This window comes from Macaca fascicularis, chromosome 13 (genome assembly GCF_037993035.2).
Source record: "Macaca fascicularis isolate 582-1 chromosome 13, T2T-MFA8v1.1".
Taxonomy (NCBI): Eukaryota; Metazoa; Chordata; class Mammalia; order Primates; family Cercopithecidae; genus Macaca; species Macaca fascicularis.
In genome coordinates, this window is record NC_088387.1 from 67474265 (window position 1) to 67496379 (window position 22115).

The 22115-nt window shown below is 39.3% G+C and overlaps 1 protein-coding gene across 4 annotated transcripts in view; it reads right to left on the reverse strand.

The window, feature by feature from the left end:
• CIMIP6 (ciliary microtubule inner protein 6) overlaps positions 1–22115 on the reverse strand; it is a 44616-nt gene continuing 22501 nt past the window's right edge. For 2 of the 4 annotated variants that reach the window (XM_045369328.3, XM_065527089.2), the window contains 2 exons: positions 15484–15599; positions 12946–14380 (listed from right to left, as the gene is read on the reverse strand). In XM_045369328.3, the coding sequence (XP_045225263.1) occupies positions 14021–14380; positions 15484–15599 (476 nt within the window). In that variant the 3' untranslated portion in view covers positions 12946–14020. Of the gene's footprint in view, positions 653–12945; positions 14381–15483; positions 15600–22115 lie in introns of those variants that run through there. The other 2 variants (XR_012422383.1, XR_012422382.1) reach the window with 2 other exon arrangements.

Consider the following 22115-nt stretch of genomic DNA (forward strand, 5'->3'; position numbering starts at 1 on the left):
AGGGCAAGAAATGCTCAGATAAAATGGGAAAATCAGTTACTATAGACAGTATGGAGTAGAAGAGAGAAAGGAACATTGCAGGCAGGCATGCTGCACGGTACGGTACAGGCTGAGGAGGTAAGAAACGGCACTGCTGACCTCAGGGTTCTGGGTGCCATTCGTTACGTAATAACGAAAGTGAACTTGACATTTTAATAGCCAGGAATAAATATTACCTCATGGGCATTCACGGGATAGTATGTTCTATCCTGAATTCAATGGCAGAATAGAAGAATGGAAGAATAGACTCTGTCTAGTAGAAAGAGACTATTAGGAAGGTAAATATGTGAGCAGAAATTCATAAACCAAGGATGGTGCCATGCTGGAGAATAAACACGTGCAGAGAAGAGGAGGGAGGGCTCGAAGCAGCACAGAAGCAGGCAAGGCACTAACTCACCTGACTTTTTGGGAGACTTCCACTGTTTGACCATTACTGAAGGCTCCTGCAGCCCAAGGACATAGGTGGAGGTCACTGATGCCATGCCAAGGAGTTGCGTCTTTTTTGAATCGGCAGTCACCCACAGTTTTTGCGGAGGAGACAAAGTGTTGGGTCTAAGAAGACTAATGATACTAGGGTGAAGATTACTCTCTGAGGGCAGCAGCAGAGGAACTCCTAGAAACATTTATAGAGCACGTATTATATCCCAGGAAGGCTACATGGCAAGCCCTGGACATACCAAGTGTAGAGACAAGAAGTGCTGCAAAAGCGACACACAAACTAGGGAAGGATACGATGGCCATGAAGGAGCATTTATTTGTGCTGTGGAGTTGGTGGAGGGGGAGCTTCTGAGAGGGTGATATCAGCATTAGGCCTTGGAGAAAGAATAAAAAGTTATAGCCATGGGAGGTGTGAAGGCCTGGGCAGCCCAGGCAGCAGCATGGAGGAAGGACAGAAGCACAAGCATGCACGGCAGGTTCCGGGAAGACTGAGTAGCCAGCGCTGGGCTGGGAGTGTGGCTGGCTGGAGGGGGGCCGCCCCACTGTGAAGGTTGTGTCACTCCTTCAGGCAGCCATGGGGAGCCCTTAGACAATTTTAAGGAAGGCTGAGATGGATATGACTCAGGTGTATCTGGAAAGACCAGTTCCAGCTGCAGTACAGAGAAGGGACAGGGTGTGAGAAGGTGAAGTCGGGTCAGTAGGGGGCCACTACCTGTGGATGAGGGGAGTGGTAAGGTCCGGAACTATGGAAGGCAGGGGCAGTGGGAATGGAAAAGAGGACTCAGAGGGACCCATTGGTAACCCAAGACACCATTAACTGGAAAGCAGAACTATAGGAGGGGAAACATAGGAGGCAGAGATGACCCTGGTTATCACAGTACAATAAAGGACCCCAAACAGAGCAGCAAACAACATCACTTTGTTATACAGTAGGTATGACTTGTCCCTCCTCCTCAATCTCGGGCCTTAGCTAAAAAGACTGGGCTCAAGTGACTGGGGCTGAAGAGCTGGAGCTGCAGGAGCCACTTCCAAGATGACTTTTCCACTCGTGTGCCTGGCACCCTGGGGAAGAGTGCAGGCTGGGCTCTGCCAGGACTGCTGGTTGGCATGACCACAGCACAGCAGCCCCAGAGTAGTCGACCTTCTTACATGGTGGCCTTGTGTACCAGCCAACAGTGGCCTTTTATGACGTCTCCTTAGAAGTCTCCTGTCATCACTCCTGCCTTGCTCTGTTGGTCTAAGCAGTCACAAGCTTGCCCAGATTCGCCGAGAGGGGACACAGACTCCACCTCTCAATAGGAGCCTCAAAAAGCCTGAGGCCATGTTTTACAACCACCACGATGAGTGACATAATAAAAACAAGTGTACAAATACAGCTACAGGTACACTCTGCAGATGCCAACGACCGACTGAAGATGAGGCTAAGGAGGAAGGAAGCCTTACGATAAATGTGAACACTGACATTTCCCGCATCATAACATCATTGTTAGTGATGAAGAGGGTGGGCGTGGAATGTGACCACCCGGTTTGAAGATAGGCTCCACTGCATAGTCACAGTTTGACCACAGGCAACTTTCTTACTCTCTCTGTTCTCCCCCTCTCCACATTCTTTATCTGCTATCCCATTTTAATGGGTATAATAATAGTGACCTACTTTAAAAGGTTGCTGAGAATGCTAGCTAAAACATACACAGTTCATAGAATAGTTCCACGAACGTTAGTAGGTATTGTTGACAGAGCACCACCACATGCACTATTTCATGTATTCCTTCCTAGGACGTCTGATGTAGCTGTTCGCATTATCATTTAACAGATAAAGGACCCGGACCCTGAGAGGTTAGGTAGCATTCTCAAGGTCACACAGCCGGCAAGTGACACAGCCATGACTTCAGAAACCTGCTTTCCTGCTTCCATAGACTCAGTTCTTCCCACGGCTGCGCAGCTGCTCCCCAAACAGGAGCATGCCTGGGACTACTCCTATGCCCACCCACATTGTGGGATTAGCTTCCGAGCCAACCCGCTGTGTTTCTGGCACTGAAGCTGTCCTCCCAGGAGACGCCCCCTGGGCTGCCCCTGCCCTCGCCCACCACTGGCATGTCTGAAATTTACTAGAAGCAAGACGTGGACAACTGTGACAGCAGGTGTGATGCCTGCAGGCACCCAGCCTCCCTGCTGGAAATCTCCAGACGGCTGCCTTTGGTGTGGAGTGGGGGTGGGGTATAGCCCCTTCCCCAGGGCCACTCGGAACCGAGGACCAAGCTCATCAATGCATTCCCTTGGGACCGCACCAGAATAGAAGCCAGGCCCAGATGTGCCTGCCCAAGATGACTCTGGGCAAATGTGGAATAAGGACAGGCCTGCCTTCCCTGTAAAGACCCAGTAGGAGCCAGCACCCTGGTGAAGAGCATCAGCCCTGGTGGTGGCACCTGCAGGGTACACCGTCTTGCTTCCTGGGCTCTCCTCTGTGGCTGAGCTCGGCACCTCACCTCCCTCTCTCAATCCTCCCCATCTTCAAAAATCAAGCAAGGAAATAGAGCAGTGACATGTTTCCTCTTTCTTCTGAAACAGCCTAAAAACATGGACACATCTGTGAGAAAATGAACGTGTCAACCCATCGGGCCCTGCAGTGCCTGGAAAAGAGTAACAGTGTCTGCTGCTCTCTGTTAAAGGTCACCCTCTAGGCCCTGAGGAATTTTCCTGAATTACAAAGAAGGAACAGAGCAAATGCCTGTCATAACACACTTCAGAAAACAAGGAGCAACCAGAAGTTCCCATTCATCTAAGGAATCTTTGAAAATCCTGCCCTGGGTGGAGTGACATTTGCTAACAATAAAAGCAGTTCACTTGGCAGGCGACCCTGGGTACGTCAAAGTTGACCGGGGCAGACTACCCCTCCAGGGACTGTCTCACCTCTCAAGACTTCCAGGAAGTTCAGGAGAACGTCAGGAACTCTGCTATCCTGGCCTTGGTGGGTCACAGCCCACCCCTCCATTCAGGCTTCCTCTCCACGCATGTCACAAGGGAAGCAGGCCCCCGCAACAGAACTTTCTCCTAAAGACCAATGGACTGCTTCACCTTTTCCCACAGTTCAAACTGACCAGGGCCAGCTTAGGAGTCACTAGGCAGAACTACTCAGATTTGTGTGTTTCAAGTTATTTCTGTTCTTGCCCAATTCAGATTCTGAGAGAACTCTGGATGGCAAAACCAAAAAACATGTCAACTGTACAGCAACAGTTCTGTATTTCTAAGTTTACTAGTTGTCTTTACATGTTTTATTTTAGTACTAAAATAATTGTGATATACCTTTGAATGGATTTGCAAGGTACTTTTTATGAGTAACATTTTATAATTTCCACAACACTCTCGTAAAGGTGGCAGGGAGCTTTAACTTTTCCCTGCTTCCTTCTCTGAAAATGTGATTTTGACTTTCTTTCTCTTTTCTCTTTTTTGAGACAGAGTCTTACTCTGTTGCCCAGGCTGGAGTGCAGTGGCACAATCTTGACTCACTGCAACCTCCACCTCCTGAGTTCAAGTGATTCTCCTGCCATAGCCTCCCGAGTAGCTGAGATTATAAGCACAAGCCACCACAACTGGCTAATTTTATATTTTTAGTAGAGAATGGGGTTTCACCATGTTGGTCAGGGCTGGTCTTGAACTCCTGACCTCAGGTGATCCACCTGCCTCACCCTCCCAAAGTGCTGGAATTACAGGTGTGAGCCACCACACCTGGCTGACTTCTTTTTCTTAATAGTTGGCCAGACCAAAATATAGGACTAAAGTAGTATAGAATTACTCCATATTTTTGTACGGTGTGAATTCACCAGCAATAACGTTAGAAGCAAGGTGAAGGAAGGAACATCTCACTTGGCTATTCTGCAGTGGGGATGCCCTTCATTCCCCTCACTGAATTATTTTAGTAACTCCAGCAACTTTGGTGTGATTGGCGTGGTGAGAAATGTCAGCATAGCATTGATTGACAAACTACCTTGTGACCTGTGAAATTGTATATTATAAAACAAATGCACTCAGTAGTATTCTTTTTCCTCCTTTCAAAACAGTGCTTTGCTGTAACCAAGGAATTGTCCTGGTTATTTAAGCAAACATTTCAATTTGCCAGTGCAAATTTTCATAGGCTTGTGAAGAGATAATGAAACTGTACATCTGTCTGGTTGCTTTACAAATTCTAAAGCACTTTCAAATCAATTTTCTTTCTTAATTTGATCCTTAAGATGACCCACAACCTAAGTAGAGTTGCTCTAATTGTTCTTGCTTCATGGACTAGAAAACTGATGTTCATGTAGATGAGAAATACTGCTCCAAGACCCGCCTTAGGGTTAGAAACCAGATTTTTCAGCATTTGGTCTAAGCTGTCTTCCCCAGTGATTTAAAGGATTTTTTTTTAGCCTCCTAAGATTATTGTTAGATGGTATGAGTCAAAATGTCTCTAAGTCCAGGTTCATTTCACATCAGACGGACACACCAAACACACACACACACCCCACACACAAATTCCTGACACATTTTGCTTATCCCAGTGTTTTGGTAACTGAGAATTTAAGTACTTGTCATGAGAGGAAAATTGTTCTGTGACCCAGTGTGATGGTTGCAGGCTCCTGTGGCCTGGTATGCTTCGTGTATATGATGTATGCAGTACCAATTCAAGGATGAGGTCCCCAAGACCACCCTCATGTTAGATAATTTGCTAGAATGACCCCAGAACTCACTCACACCAGAGCTCTTGTATACATTATTATGGTTTATCACAGTAAAAGAATCAGATTAAAATCAGCGAATAAAAGAGGCATATAGGGCAGGGTCCGAGAGAATTCCAAGCATGAGCTTCCAGTTGTACTCTCCCAGTGGAGTTGTGGAGTCAGCAACAATGTGTGATGATATTTGGCATGGAGTAATGCCAGTGAGGGAAATTACCTGAGCCTTGGTGTCCAGAGTTTTTTTTTGGACTTTGTCATATAAGACATGGTTGACAGCTGTGTGGCTGACCTCAGTCTCCAGTCCCTCCAGAGGTCAAGCTGATGCCATGTGCCCCAAGACCCCTCACCATAAATCACATTGTTGTTATAGACTATCTGACATGACTCAATGCCCCCAAGTAAACATAAGATACTCCTACACAGGACATTCCAAGGTGTTAGAAGTTACCTCACAGGATCCAAGGGCAAAGGCCAGAACTCTCTTTGGGACAGATTAATCCTTTATTGCATAGGCATGCGCTAGGGTTATGGAAATCTCATATCGAAACCCAATGGAGGAGACTACAAGCAGACAGACATCTGACAGGGCTTTTCCTTTTGTCCTTCTAGCTCAGTGTTATTTTCTAGTACATATAAGAATTACTGTACACAAAGCCATGTATACCAGACATTAGAAACTATGTAAGGGCTTTCAAAGAAATTTCAACTTTATTGCCTGATGTTTAAAAGTACCTTCCCACTATCCCCAGCTCCCACCACAACAAAATACACATAAGCTGCTGATGAAACTACTGTAAAGAAACAAAAACAAAAGCAAGCAAACAAATGAAATTGTTTTTACAGAAGAACCAAATGTGGAAATTCAGTATGTGTGAGTGCTACAATTACTATTCTAGCCATGACAATTGTGTTAGGTCATAAGTTTCTTCAACTCTTTTTGCTTATGATTGTGAAACAGAGCTAGAACTCTGGGGACCTTTTTTGGAGATGTCTCCTAGTGTAAAGTTGACTAGATAATGAGGAAATTATGTGACCTATCAGGTTACTTAAGAATAAAACTAATACTTTCTCAATCTACAGTCTTTAAAAAGAGTTTACAGAGTAATTTGAAGAAATTTTTATAATAAAATATTGCAAGTAAGTAAAACGTAACATGTTTTCTCTATCTCTTGAAATCCATCTTTGGCTTTTATGGCCACAGATAGCACTGGACTGTGCCTTCTTGGCTGAAATATTACAGAGCATCTTGATATATTTTACTGACCAAAAGCATTTTCTCCATAAATCTTATTAAGTTGGCAATGAATTTCTGTGGTGGAAAGGGTTTTTCTTCTCCTTTTTTACATTTGATTTATAGCATACCCTTTCCTAGGGCCATGTTCCTTAGAGAACAGCAATTCTAACTAATGGTATCATGCAGTCTGCCCTCCCTACATCATGAGTACAAATACCCAATTACCAATAAATATGTATATATATTTTTGTATGATACAGTAATAAACCTTGCAAATTTGCTTTTTCAAAAAAATCCTGTTTCACAATAGATCAAACCAATAATTTCCAGATTTTGGAATTTCACAGACTGGGAAAATTACCAATTTTGGGGGGGGGGTGGGGGAAACTGACATAGGGTTGTCAAATATATATGTTTTGCCAAATGAAGAAACTATAAGGGAAAATGTCCCTTAGAATCTATTATCAGAATGATTTCATGAAAGAACATCCTTATAGTTAATATATAGGTTAATCAGTATGATTTACTGATTTATTTGCCTTGCTTTTCTGCTTACATCCTAACTTTTTCTGTCTAGATTTAATATAAATCTTTTAAATGACATCTTTTAATGTTTCAGTGAAGATCTGTGAGCAGCTAACTCTCTTAGTCATGGAGATGGTGAAGCACAGTGATTAATCAAACCATGGAGTCGGCCGGGCGCGGTGGCTCAAGCCTGTAATCCCAGCACTTTGGGAGGCCGAGATGGGCGGATCACGAGGTCAGGAGATCGAGACCATCCTGGCTAACACGGTGAAACCCCGTCTCTACTAAGAAATACAAAAAATAGCCGGGCGAGGTGGCAGCGCCTGTAGTCCCAGCTACTCGGGAGGCTGAGGCCGGAGAATGGCGTGAACCCGGGAGGCGGAGCTTGCAGTGAGCTGAGATCCGGCCACTGCACTCCAGCCTGGGCGACAGAGCGAGACTCCGTCTCAAAAAAAAAAAAAAAAAAAAAAACCATGGAGTCTAGATTAGAATGCCTGGGCTTAAATCCCGATTTGGCTATTTACTAGCTGTGTGACCTTGGGCAAGTTACCTTAACCTCCCTGTATCTTAGTTTTATCATCTCTAAGATGGTTATATTAACAGTATCTACCTCAGAGGGTTGTGGAGATTACTGAGTTAAAATATTTATATAGCACTAAGAATAGTACCTTGTACAGTTATATAAGTATTATATAAGTGCTTGCAATAATTATTCTGTGTATGTCAGACAATGTCCATATTTTACCCTCATTCTTGACTTAGTTTATTTTAGCATGGAGTTTTTTGTTGACCATTATTGCTTTCAGTATTTTTGCGATATTACTCCATTGCTGCCTTGCATCCATTGTTGTGAATGAAAAGTCTGCTGACATTATGGTTGTCTTTCCTTTATGGGTAAGAGCTCTTTTATCTCTGATTTGTTTTTAAGGTTTTTCTATTTACATTTGATATTCTGTGATTTCACTATTATGTATCTGTGTGGATTTCATTTTTCTAGTTCAAAATTTATTTTTCTCCTTCAGATTGAAAACTCACATCTTTCTTTAATCCTAGAAAATACTCAGTCATTGTATAAGTTAGGAGTAGAATTTGCTACAAGTGATTAAAGAAAACAACAATCCTAAATCTGAGTAGTTTATACAAGATAGAAGTTTATTTCTTTCTCAGACAGATTAGGCCATCCAGGAGTGTTTTATGATGTCAGGGGCTGAAGGATCCTTGTATTTTATTGCTCCTCCATTTTCAGCAAGATGGCTAAAACCTTAAACTATCACAGCTGCATTCCAGCTAGTAGGAAGAAAATAGTGCCTACATCCTCCCTTCAAGGACATTTTTAGAAGTTGCACATGCTGCTCAGGTTATATCCCAGAACACAGTCATATAGTCAACCCAGCTATAAGGGAAGCTGGGAAATACTGTCTTTATTCTGGTCAGCCAAATTTCCAGCTAAAAATGGGTGATTTTATTAGTAAGAAAGAGGGGATGACTGACTATTGGGAAACAAGTAGTAGTCTCTATCATAGCCATTTTCGTTTCAAATTTTTTCTCATATTCCTTGTATTATATCCTTCTGGAATGCTTAATAAAATTCTATTCTCTGTCTTCCTTTTAATATTTTAAACATCTTTTTGTATTGCATTTTGTGAGATTTCTTAAGTCCTATCTTCGAATTTACTGATTTTCTCTTAAGCTATGTTTAATCTACTGAATTAAGTTTTTTAAAAATTAGACATTTTAAACTATATAATCTCTATAGCTTCACTTCCAAATGTGCCTATTTTTATGGTGTTCTGATCTTTCGGTATACTTTTTATTTACTTTAAAAAGAAATGAGGTTTAATTGGCTCATGGTTCTGCAGGTTGTTCAGGAAGCATAGCACTGGCATCTGCTTGGCTTTGGTGAGGCCTCAGGAAGTTTACAATTATGGCAGAAGGCAAAGGCAGAGCCAGTGTATCACATGGTAAGAGCAGAAGCAAGAGGTTTCTGTATACTTTTTATTCCCTTATGGCTTGAGTCATTTTAAGTATACTTACTTTATATAGTCTGTTTGTTCTATTGGCTGTAATTCTTGGCATATGAATTCTGCTAACTCCTTTCCTGGGAAGTTTTTGTTCTTGTCTCTTGTGTTTTTGTTTTTAACCATCTCATCTTGGGATTTTCCACATTGTCTCATGTGTGGAAGCTTAGTAATTGTCACTATGGGGCAATTTCTTATTTGTTTTTAACAGGGTTCTTCAAGTTCCCCTGGTTCAAACCAGTATTCTGTTGCTTTTCTTGGTTTGGATTTCCTCTTCATGAATGCACATTGGACCCCACTCCTGTGCATAGCTTGGTTTGGTAGGTGTGTCATCTAGGTGGTAATGAATCTACTACTTCCCCTAATTCCCAGGCTAATGGGAGGAGATAGCCCAGAATTATTTTCACAGCAGCAAAGCTCTTCTAGGATCCTGGCTCTTTGCACAGCTCCCAACTCCACTGTACCTGGGGCTTCCACTCCCATTCCAGCTCAGGCATTGAAATCTCAGCCCCCAAGTTCATCCTCTGATTCCAATTCTGCAGTTGCTTATTTAGCGTCACCTCTAGCTCATTGCTTTTTTTGTGTTCTCTCCATTTCTGGCACCTGAGGATTTTAATTTCTTGTTTTAGTGCTTAGTTGTATATTTCAAACGTTTCCGTTATATTTTATCCAACATTTATCTGTGTTCGGAATGATGGGTGCTTCCAACATCAACGTAGTCCATTACAGTGGTAAGGAATCTAACAAAGAGTATTTTAAATCCCAAAAAGCAGTAAAGTTGCAGTCTCTTCAATAAAAGAATTGAAGTTATTTGTCTTGGTGCTTCCTTATACTATCCTTGTTTTTTCATTTGTTATGGGCCAGCATTGCCCTGATGGTTAACATCTGGGAATTAATGGACCGGTTACTGAGAAACTTTGGATCTGGTCCTAGTTGCTTGCTAACTGCAGACTTGGGGAAATCATTTACATTCTCTGTAAGTAGCTGTGAAATGCAATTATTATTTGCCCTGCTTCATAGGATTATTATAAGAGTCACATAAGATAATAGATTTTAAAATGCTCCAATACTTAACATATATAAATTTATGCTATTAATAGTGATGTTAGAAACCATTAGCACCTTCATTAAAGTATTTTTGACTTTAATAATAAATGATGGGTTTTGTTTTTGTTTGGTTTTATTTTTTCTTTTTTATTTTTTGTAATTTGAAAAATGATTTTGTATCCTGGTAAAGGCTATCATTATTTGGAAGTACTTAATGAGGGAACTAGTTGGAAACATTCAAATATTCTTGTGAAATTTAAGAGCACTATTTGTACTGACAGGCAGTTATGACTTTAATAGACTATGGAATTCATTTTGGAGAGAGACACCCTTTGCAGTTAAAAAAACATAGAGAATTAAACCTGGAAATCATCATTGCATTTTATTATACATTTCCCACACAATGGATACTGAAAGTTCAATGACTTTCAGTCATTGTGAGGAACCATAAACTTTCTACTTTAATAAAGAAAAGATGCCTTTATATTTGAAAAGATTGAGAACCAACCTAGCCTGTGGTAGGAACCACTAACTGGGCTGTATGACCCCAGACCATTCTCCTCTAACTAAATTATGTGGGGGACACAAGGACTGTGTCAGTCTTCAGTGACATTTGTCAGTCAACTATGAAGTCTGTTGCAGAGAATGTGTTATTTCCTAATGGTTAAAGTACTGAGTTTGCAAATGATTTAGAAAGAAAATTAGAGATTGACTCAAGCTGGTGGACTGATCATACACAGCTGCTCCCTGTTGCCCTCTAAAGTCCATAAAATGAATGTAGATCAATATAGATAATGAAATCCATTTTAATAGAATTAGAAAACAGGGAAACTTATCAGAAAAAAATATATTTTAAAATAAATTTTGAAAGATATTACCAAAGAACTCATGTTTGGAAGAACAAAACTAAAGGAAACAAAAGCCTAACATGTAGAGATGACCTGATGGTAGGTCTGATAGAACTACAAGCCTAGAGTCAGTGAATATGAAGAGGTAGAAGAGGCCCTGGGCCATTTATCAACTTGAAAAATTAGGGAACTGCATGTGGAGCAGCAAACCAGTCATCCCCTTTCTCTTCTCCTGCTGTGTTAAGCCAGGGTAACTGTGGCATGAAATCAAATCATAGACTGGGGCTGGAGAAGGAGGGTAATGCCCAAGTAGTTACCGACCCCCAGGAAGACCAAAGAGCTCATCAGACAAATCATCTTCAGATCCTGTTTACATCCCAAACTTGTCCCAAAGTCAGGCTATAGTCAACAGAAACATTTTATACTGATAATAACCTGGAAACCTTACAATAAAAGGAGAGTAGACAATTAAGAGACCCAAAGCATTTGGGAAAAAGTACAATACCCAGAGTGTGAGGTTCACACTCAACAGACAAAAGTTAATAGAATTGGGAGAGCAAACAAAACGTTTTAGGCATAACTACAATATCCTAAGAGAGATGATCATATCCATAATAGAGGAAGAGTCAGGTATTGAGGAAACATGTATAGATTGGACATTAAATATATAGTTTAATAGATGGTCAAATGCTAAGTTTCATCAAATGGTCTGGCATACCAATGGACAAGGCTGAAAAGCAAATTAGTAGAAAGTGTCAGGGAATTCTTGCATTACTTAGTGGTGAAGTACCAGGAGAAAGATAATGACAGCCAGGCACGGTGGCTCATGCCTGTAATCCCAGCACTGTGGGAGGCTGAGGTAGGCGGATCAATTGAGCTCAGGAGTTTGAGAACAGCCTGGCCAACATGGCAAAACCCTGCCTATACTAAAAATACAAAAATCAGCCAGGTGTGGTGGTGTACACCTGTAATTCCAGCACTCTGGAGGCTGAGGCTGGAGGATTGCTTGAACCTGGAAGGTGGAGACTGCAGTAAGCCAAGATCAAGCCACTGCACTCCAGCCTGGCTCTGGAGAGACTGTCTAAAAACCAAACACCACACATACACACACAGACAGATAGAGAGACACAGACGACAGATCCAAGTGTTCTAACATTCAGCTAACAGCTGTTCCAGAAAGAGGGAAGAGAAAGAATGGAAGGGATGGAAATAACAGAAAAGGCAACATAATAAAATTTTCTAAGATAAAAAAAAAAAAACAAGGATTTTCAAACTGAAAGTGTTTTAATGCTTTTATCTCCAGTTTTGAAATTATATGTTTTAATTCTTTTATCTCCAGTTTTGAAATTACAGTTATTCTTTTGTACTGCAGACTCTTGCTCAGTTTGGTTTTCTTCTTGGTGTGATTTGTAGTTTTTGTTTGGGGCTATCTTTAGCAGGGATTCCTTTTTTTGTGCTGATCGTGAAACTGTCTCTCCAGGGGGGTTTTGCATTTGCTTTTGTCAGGTACTTCAGTGGTATCACCAGCAGGATTTTTTTGGTTTTGTGTCCTAAGAGAAGTCTTACATGTAAATTTATATTCCTAACTGGAGCATGCTACAAGCTTGGGGTTTTACTTTTTCACAAAGAGTTTATTCACTATCCATAGCTCCAGGCAGAGGCAAAATTTCTTGCTATCTTCCTGGTTATATGAGTAGAGTGGAGTCTGCCTTGTACTGACAGGCCAGTCATTCGAGAGTTCTAGCTTTATGCAGATTTCAATTCTTTCTTTCTACTTTGGAAGACATAAGGTTCCATCCCTGTTCCAATGAGGATAAAAATTCAAGTCCCTAGGTTTTAAGATATTTTTCCAAACATGCTAACAACCTCTCCCTTCCCTGCCCTCATGCCAAAACTTGCATTCTTATTTTTCTAATTTTATAGTAGTACACCTATGCTATTGAAGACTATGGAGCTATTAAAATAACAAGGTAGCCTACATGTGTTGACAAGGAAAGATCTCCAAAATATATATTGGAGATATATATGTGGCAAGAACTAGAAGTCCCCAACACAAAAAAAATATATAACAATGATATTCATTATTTTGCAATGTATTACAATTTCTTTAATGGAGAATAAAGGGATAAAGATATAGCTGTAGTCTTATCAATACTGCAGATAATAGTGAGCAGCTGATATTCCCCCATGGAAATTTGTAAACACTCTTTATAGCAGAGGAATACTCCACTTGCTTCCACTTGTATGCGATATAACATATCTTATAATACATCGCAGCACACAAAACACACCAAATTGGAAGAAGAATTAATCCGTACCAAACTCATCCAAAAAGCAAGGTGGAATTAATCCTTACCAAAGTCATCCAAAAAGCAAAGGCTGAGTTGGTGTTAGAAATAATCTGAGTAAAAAGAAAACAATTTAGAAAATACTTCAATATTCTAAGTACCCACGCGTCTTTGAATTAAGTGTGTATGTGTCTGCGTGTGCATCTTGTACTGGCAGAAGTATTTTTAGATTTTCACACTCTTAATTATATATGGAGGAGCTCTAAGTTTTAGAATAAGGAGGAAAATTTAAATATATAAGAGAACATTATCCTTAAATAGAAAATTGAATTATAGTAGCAGTGATGATATGATTACATTGACCATTTATTGATCAATGTGCATAATCACATCCTCAATAATCTTATGAAGTTGCTATTTTGCTAATTTTACAGTTGAAAAAACTGAAGACTAGAGAGGTTAAGTTACTTACCCAAGGTCACACAGCTCAAGGAATGAAGTAAAGCCAACATTACAACTCTGTTTGATTCCAAAGCTATGTTTGATTCCAAGAGACGTTACACTTAACGTCTAACAGGGCCTCTCTTCTAAAAATCTTATTATATTTGTTAATTATGTTCATTTATTGTGCAAAACAAAGTTGTGTTTATGAAGAATGTGACAGAGAAATAATGTCTCACTCCACTTATTGGAGACCACACTTATTAGTAACATTTGGTTGTATTTTAATTGTCTTTTTTCTCTTTTTCCATTTACATAAATTGTATGTTCTGAAGTTACTGATAACAGAAAAGTAAATGTGAGGGCCAAGATGATGATTGTGAAATTTCCCCATATTCTAGGGATTATAGTTTTATCTAAAGAAGGTAATTTATTCTGATTTTTTAATGGGTGGATTTAAAGGCTTGTGCCTAGTGAAAAGAGCATCTCCTACATTTGTTTGAGTGGCGCCTGCGATCTTTTCTCTGCTCTCAGGACTGCTGGGGCATGCCTTGGCTGCCTGTCTGACGTCTGTTTCTGATAAGTGAGTTTTAGTCTCTAACAGCTCTTGGGAATTTTGTTGGCAGAGACCTGGTGAGATCATTCTGCTTTCCGCTGAGCTTCCTTTCTCTGTTTTTTCGGACTGTTCTGATGAACGTGACCCTGGAGCGTTCAGTACTACCTCTGTTCCTTTAGGAACTGTTGGCCTACTCCCTGGTTTTATCTCTCTGTGTACAAAAGCTCCATGTCTCTGGAAAAGAAAACAAAGTAGACATTAACCAGGAGAACACAGATTGCTGGAAGATGCAGCTGTGAACTGAGTTTGTGGGTTAGCTCAAGTCCTAGTCAGTGACGCAGGCACTTCTCTGCCTCTTCACTGGTGTCACCTTAGTCCCAAACAAGACACCACCATATATGGGTGAACCTTTTAAATTATAAAATAGGGTACATCAGAAAATGAACAGGAAGGAAAAAAGCAGAAAATCAAAGAAGCAGCAGCTCATCTCCCATTCTCAACATTTTTATCATTTGGACTGTATAAGACTATTTACATCAAATTTCATTTCTTGCTCTAAAGATTGCTATGGATACAACAAAAACTACAGTTCACAGACCTAAGAATTTATGATTGCATCCCAAATGCCTATTAATGCTAATGAACAGATAAGTAATAATGAAATATGAAAGCAAACATCTATAGTTGGAAAACAATCCAATAATTGACAATGACATTTCTATTTGGCTTTATAAACCTTATATGCATCTCCCTGCCACACACATGTATTAAGCATATCAAAACATTTGTCAAACTGCTTTGATATTATTATTATTATTACTAGAAATGGGCCTTGCTATGTTGCCCAGGCTGGCCTCAAACTCAAGTGATCCTCCTACCTCAGCTTCCAGAGTAGCTGGGACTACAGGCATCAAGTCACTGTACCCAGCATGCCTTGATTTTTTTTTTATACAAATTATTTCAATAATTTAAGTAGACCAAATTCCAAAGACTGATTCAAATGTTTGGATTGATTGATTGAGACGAGGTTTCATTGTGTCACCCAGGCTGGAAGGCAGTGGTACAATTATGGCTCAGTGCAGCTTTGAACTCCTGGACTCAAGCAATCCTCCCACCTCACCCACCTGAGTAGCTGGGACTACAGGTGGCACCACCATACCAGGATAGTATTATTCCTCACATTTTCCTATGATATGTGGCTAAGATTCTAGCCTATTAATAACTATAGGAGTTTGTTTAAATAGACATTTAGAAAGATAAATATGACTTGAAAAGGCTTAAGGTTCTATAAATCTACTCTGTCTTAAAGTATTAAATAAATCTAAATACTGTCTCACCTTTCCCCGGAGAGGCTCATTCGGAGTTTTCCTGGCGTCATATTGATGTATAAAAGAAATATATTCTATAAAATTGTTTTGAAGTTCTGCTGATGCACCAGGAGAGGCAAGTGGAACTAAAAAAAAGATTTTGTGAAGTCAGGACAAAAAATTAGATTTGTTTATGGAAATATAATCAGTATTAATAATATTCATGCTTTATAAAATATGGTAACAAAACTAAATTCTTTAAGTATGCAAGATTATTTATACACATCTAAATAATAAATAGAATGGATTCACCATTCTTTCTTCATGAAAGTAACCAAATCAAAATAATCAAATTAGCCCCACATGTGGAATTATTAGTAATTTTTAAAACTAAAATTAATATTAATATAATAATATGGTCAGGCATGGTGGCTCATTCCTGTAATCCCAGTATGCCTTGGGAGGCCAAGACAGGAGGATTGCTTGAGCCAAGGAGTTTGAGGACTAGCCTGGGGAACATGGTGAAACCCCATCTCTACAAAAAATTAGCCAGGCATGGTGGCACGTGCCTATAATCCCAGCTATTCAGAAGGCCAAGGTGGGAGGATCACTTGAGCCCAAAAGTTCAAGGTTGCAGTGAGCCATGACTGCACCACTGTTCTTCAGCCTGGGTGAGAGAGAGATCTTGTCTCATTAAGAAAAAAAAACAAAAACTGCTAGATATGCTTTTTACACAGATACCAATACGTTTTAGGGAAAGCACAACTATATTTTGTTAACTTTTCACTACTAGAAAGAGTGTGAAAAATTCTCTGTTGAATCTATAGTTTGGCCAGTGGCTATGGCCATGGACTAGAAATTGTATGCTGAAGCTAGCACTAATGGGGTCCATTGGAAGACTCTAGGGCTGCTACAGTTGTAGTTGAACACATAATTCTTTTTCGTTTCACCCAATAACAGGGGTTCTGAAAAATTTGCAAGAGTATGAAATCCTTTAAAAATCGCTTTTAAATAATCTTTCAGTCTGGTTGATGAGTATATGAGTTCATTATGTTGGTCTCTGCTCCACGTATGTTTAACATGTTAAATAATTTTTAAAACTCAGTTTTACTTTCAGCAGAGAAGGTTATTTAAAGAATCGGAGCAACTTTCAGTACTGTTGCTGGCAATAAAAAGAGTTTAGTGAAGTAAAATTCTATCAAGGACAGAAATTTCTCCCTTAAAAAAATATGTATGTGGCCGGGCGCAGTGGCCCACGCCTGTAATCCCAGCACTTTGGCAGGCCGAGGTGGGCAGATCACAAGGTCAAGAGATCGAGACCATCCTGGCCAACATGGTAAAAACCCGTCTCTACTAAAAATACAAAAAAAAAAAAAAAAAAATTAGCCGGGCGTGGTAGTGAACACCTGTAGTCCCAGCTACGCAGGAGGCTGAGGCTGGAGAATTGCTTGAACCTGGGAGGCGGAGGTTGCAGTGAGCCAAGATCGTGCCACTGCACTCCAGCCTGGGTGACAGAGCAAGACTCTATCTCAAAAAAAAAAAAAAAAAAAAAAGTATGTAAGAGTTTATGTACACCTAATATATCTACAAAATGCTATGTAACAAACTGGTAACAGTGGTGACTGTAGGGAAAGAGAACTGGGTGACTGGAGGACAGAGGTGGGGAGAAGTGGATTCAATTTTCATTGTATATCTTTTTGTACCATTTGAATTTTGTGCTATATGCATATATTAACTATTAAAAAAATTTAATTTTTAAAAATCACACCTTTAGGCCGGGTGCGGTGGCTCAAGCCTGTAATCCCAGCACTTTGGGAGGCCGAGACGGGCGGATCACGAGGTCAGGAGTTCGAGACCATCCTGGCTAACACGGTGAAACCCCGTCTCTACTAAAAAATACAAAAAACTAGCCGGGCGAGGTGGTGGGCGCCTGTAGTCCCGGCTACTCGGGAGGCTGAGGCAGGAGAATGGCGTAAAAACCCGGGAGGCGGAGCTTGCAGTGAGCTGAGATCCGGCCACTGCACTCCACCCTGGGCGACATAGCGAGACTCCGTCTCAAAAAAAAAAAAAAAAAAAAAAAAAAATCACACCTTTAAAATTAGAGGAATACATAAGAAAAATGTTAGTAAATTTACATTTATTAAGCATTCACGAATTCACTTTGATATTCAGACATTGTTATAAGCTAACTTTATTAGCAAGAATGATGAGTATTCAAATACTTATACATGATACAAAATGGCAATCTTTTCCCAGTTAGCAGTATAAAAAAAGTTAACTGTTAACATTTTCTTGATTTCTAATTGCAATCAACTGCTCAAAACTCATTTTCTACTAAATCATTACCTTTCTTTTAGGACTTGCTAGAACACAGAAAAAGGCAGTGCAAAGATTTAATAAGCATGACACAGAGAAAATTCTATGCATAACTTATTTTCCACCAAGTGGGAAAAGATGACCATTTTTTTTTTTTTTTTTTTGATGAATATCATGGTCCAACTCACAGAACATTAGTATGTTTGGACACAGTTTCATAACTTCGTGGATAGACAGAATGAAGCAGCTCTAAATTTAGGCATTAATTAAGTGGTGGTAATGAAATATCCAAAGCATGCATTTGGGAATAAGACATGTTTTCGAATTCTGGCTTTACCACGTTTCTTAGTTGTGACTTTGAAAAAAATCACTGAACTTCATTGAAATTTTCTATTTCCTCCTCTCTAAAATGAAGAAAATAATAATTTGCTTTTGGCATTGTGAAAATTAAGGGCAGCGTTTGTGAAGTCTCTAGGATGCTATGGTCAAATTATGGAGTCTTCAAAGTTAGCAAAGGGCCAGCTCTTTTGTATCCTGACAAAAGGAGAAACCATGGAAGGGAGAAGGAAGCAGGAACCAGAGCGATCAAAAAAAACTGTGAGAAACCCAAACGCTTTAGTGAGCTGGTATGAAGGGTTAGTTGCAGTTTGGGCTGGAGGGTAGGAAGGTCAGATGTAGCCAAGAGAGAATAGGTTGGGGGAGAGCTTTTAAAATCTGCTCTTGACTTTCCTTCACATTGCCTTGGGAAGATCATGCTTGCCCAGGGCCACAGAAACTGGCAGCAACTGCCTAGTCATTTGTTGTCAACACAGTCATATCAGAAGAGCACAGAAGTCCCTCCAGCATAAGGAGCTGATGAAAACGGGTACATGTTGCCCCCTTGGGCATTTCTTCCTCCAACATTCCCCCAGCAACCATCAATGCTGGTGAATTAAAAACATCAAGATACTGCCCTCTCTCAGTGATGCCTTTTTTAAAAAACAATTTAAGGCTGGTAGGGTGGATTCCTGACTAGAGGACCAGCCTAGTAGAGTGACAGTAATTAACAATGGTCAAAATAGGGTTTCTGGTACCGGAAGCTCTCCAGCCTGAGCCTCATTTTCTTTCCTTAAATTTTGTGGCATGCACACAAACCAGACCCTGGTCTTCAGCCTTTGCCTGCAGAGGGCTACTGATTCCCCTAGGGGAACATGATCTACCATAAATTTGACTATAAAAGACAGAAAATTTTAAAACATATACTGTGTGAAGCAGAATTATCAGAACCAATATACCAAGAATTTAAAATAAGCATAACAAATATCCTCAAAGATACAGAAGAAGGTATTGTTAATATGAACAAGAACAGGTCATAAAAAGGAATAATATAAAATATTAGAAATAAAAAATATAACAGTTGAAACAAGAAAATAGATGGTCTAAACAACAAGAATCATGAACTAGAAAATCAGACTGAGAAGCTGTCCCAGAAGGCAGCAGGAAAGGATAAAGAAATATATTAAAGAAAAGTTCAGAGGCATGGAAGGTGGAAGTATCAACACCAGAACTAAGAAGAAGTAGAGGGAAGGGAAGGAAATATTTGAGAAAATGATAATGATATATATCGAAGAATTAAAGATCAAACACCTCAGAGTGAAAGAGCTCACAAAATATCAAACAGGTAGCAGGGGCCGGAGAAAGATGAGGCAATGAGGCACAAAGGATGCAAAACTTTAAGGAGGCGCTTGCATGACCCTGGGAGCGAGTGCCTCCTTAAATTTTACACCCTAGCTGGGCTTCTCACTCTCCTCTCAATCCTGCAGTGTACAGATAAAGGAAAAACTTGCATCTAAGACATTTAATAGAGAAATTTAAGATCATCTGGGATAAAGAAAAATTATAAATGCTTTCAAAGGGTAAATTATGAAGGAGTAACAACAGGTTAATATCAAATTTCTCAATAGCAACATTGGACACAAGATAATTAATTTTTTTTAATATTAAAAGGAAAAGCACTTTAAGCCTAGAGTTTTTATATCCAACCAAATTTTCATTTAACTGTGAAGCCAAAATTTAAAAAATACAGGGAGGAAAGGAAGGCCTCAGATGATTTCCCCAAAAAACAGACCTACTTTGAAAAACTAGAGGAAGAACTCAAGTAAGACTAGAAATAAATCAAAGAGGATGTCTGAGATATAAGGAAGAAAATAACAAAAATTTTTGTTTCCTGAAAAAGATAAGGATTAAAGAACAGAAAATTCTAAGTATTATACCCAGAAAAACTCGGAACTAAAATTCTATTGTTTAACATATTAATGGAGACCCTGGTGAATACTATAAAAATGAAAAAAGTAGTATAATGATTACAAAGGGGGGAAAAAAAGTAATTGTAGGTGATATAATTACCTGAATAAAAAACCACAAGAGTCCATCAATTATGAGAATAAGAGTATGGCAAAGTAAACAGACATTGGATAAATATATAAAAATAAAAAATCAAGAGCACTTCTTTACAATAGTGATAACTATTGTATTATCCATTAACATATTAATAGAGATCCTGGTGAATACTATAAAAAAGAAAAAGTAGTGTAATGATTACAAAGGGGGAAAAAAAGTAATTGTAGGTGATATAATTACCTGAGTAGAAAACCCACAAGAGTCCATCAATTATGAGAATAAGAGTATGGCAAAGTAAATAGACATTGGATAAATGTATAAAAATCAAAAATCAAGAGCATTTCTCTACAATAGTGTAACTATTATATATAGTAATAGAAGATATAATAATAACATACATTCTTAGTAGAAACAAACTATATAGTTGAAGTTTCTAGAAATTAAAAAAGCATTCACAAGATCTCTGTAGAGAAAAATTTTAAATTCTGTTAAAGACCTAAAAGTAGAACTGAATAGACATTCTATGCTCTTGAATAGGATGATAGTATTTTTAGTGGTGACTTTTCCTAAATTAATATATAATGTCACCACAACCCAATAAAAATTCTAGCTGGATATTTTGAGGAATGTCATACATTTCAATGTTTAAATAGAAAAATAAATCCCATAAATAGATCAGCTCTGAAAGGGTAAATAATTGAGACTTTCCGTATCAGATATTAATACCAGATAAAAATCCATATAATTAAAATATTTTGGTACTGATCCAAGAACTGAAAATTAAGTAACATAACAGAGAGCTTGCACATAAACTCATTTATATATGGAAACTTAACATAAAATTAAGGAGGTCCTATAAGTAAATGGGAAAAGTGCAGATTATTTTATAAATGGTATTCAGAAAAGTGGTTGACTCCATGCTGGAAAATGGAATTGACTCCCTATTTAATAGTGCACACATGGTGGACTCTAAGATTAAAGACCTAATTATGGAAGGTAAAAGTATAAAATCAAGGGAAGAAAGTGTAGGAGAAAACGTTTGTTACGCAAGGGTAGGAAAATCCTTCTTAAAATAGCCAGTACACAACCCATAAGGTAAAAACTTGATTATATTAAAAAACATAGGATAACTGCTCGACGAAAAGACACCATGGGCAAAGCTAATAGAGATGGCAGATTGGAAGGAGATATTTGTAACATGGAAACTAATGGGACAGAACATCAGTGCTAATTTCAGAGTAAGGACCTTTGAAAAAGCTGCTCCTCCACAAAAGCAATGAATACACTGGCAAAAGTCATCAAAATCAACTTTTTTAGAACTCTGGAAATTAACCAAAGGCATGCAATAATCTAAGGAGCATTTATTCAAGAAAAATGGCTTAATCTTTATAACAAAAGCAAGTTTGATGATATTCTAACTCATGCAGTTTCCATCCCCCATCTCCCCTCTGCAGAAGCCTTGAAAACCAAGAGCCCTGCAATTATGATGAAAACCAGAAGTCTATCAGTTACTGGAAGAAGCAGGAGGGGTTTGGAGTGTCTCACAAATACCAACTCAGAGAACTGTCATTATTTAACCTGGCTGGCAGGGTTCATCTTTATAGACATGACTCAGAACCCTCAAAGTGAATTATGCACCCCCGCCACCCTGCCCCTGCCTCACCCCATGACCAGGTGTTCATCCAAAACAATCAGGGACAATTGTTTAACATTACAGCTGCCTAAGGTGACGGTGACAGTGACAGTTGGGGCAAATAAGCTGCCCCAGACTGGAGATGTATATGCTATGCTTTCTACTGGGTTAAAATCATATGACAGCAATTTCCACACCTGAAAAATCCTCAGACAACAGAGTTTACATCTACCTACTGCAAGGAGATCTACGTATGATGAATTTAAGTTATACTGATGTTTTAGTAAATGAACTGCATAAAGCAAAATCTGTCATCAATAAAAGCCCTCTGGAG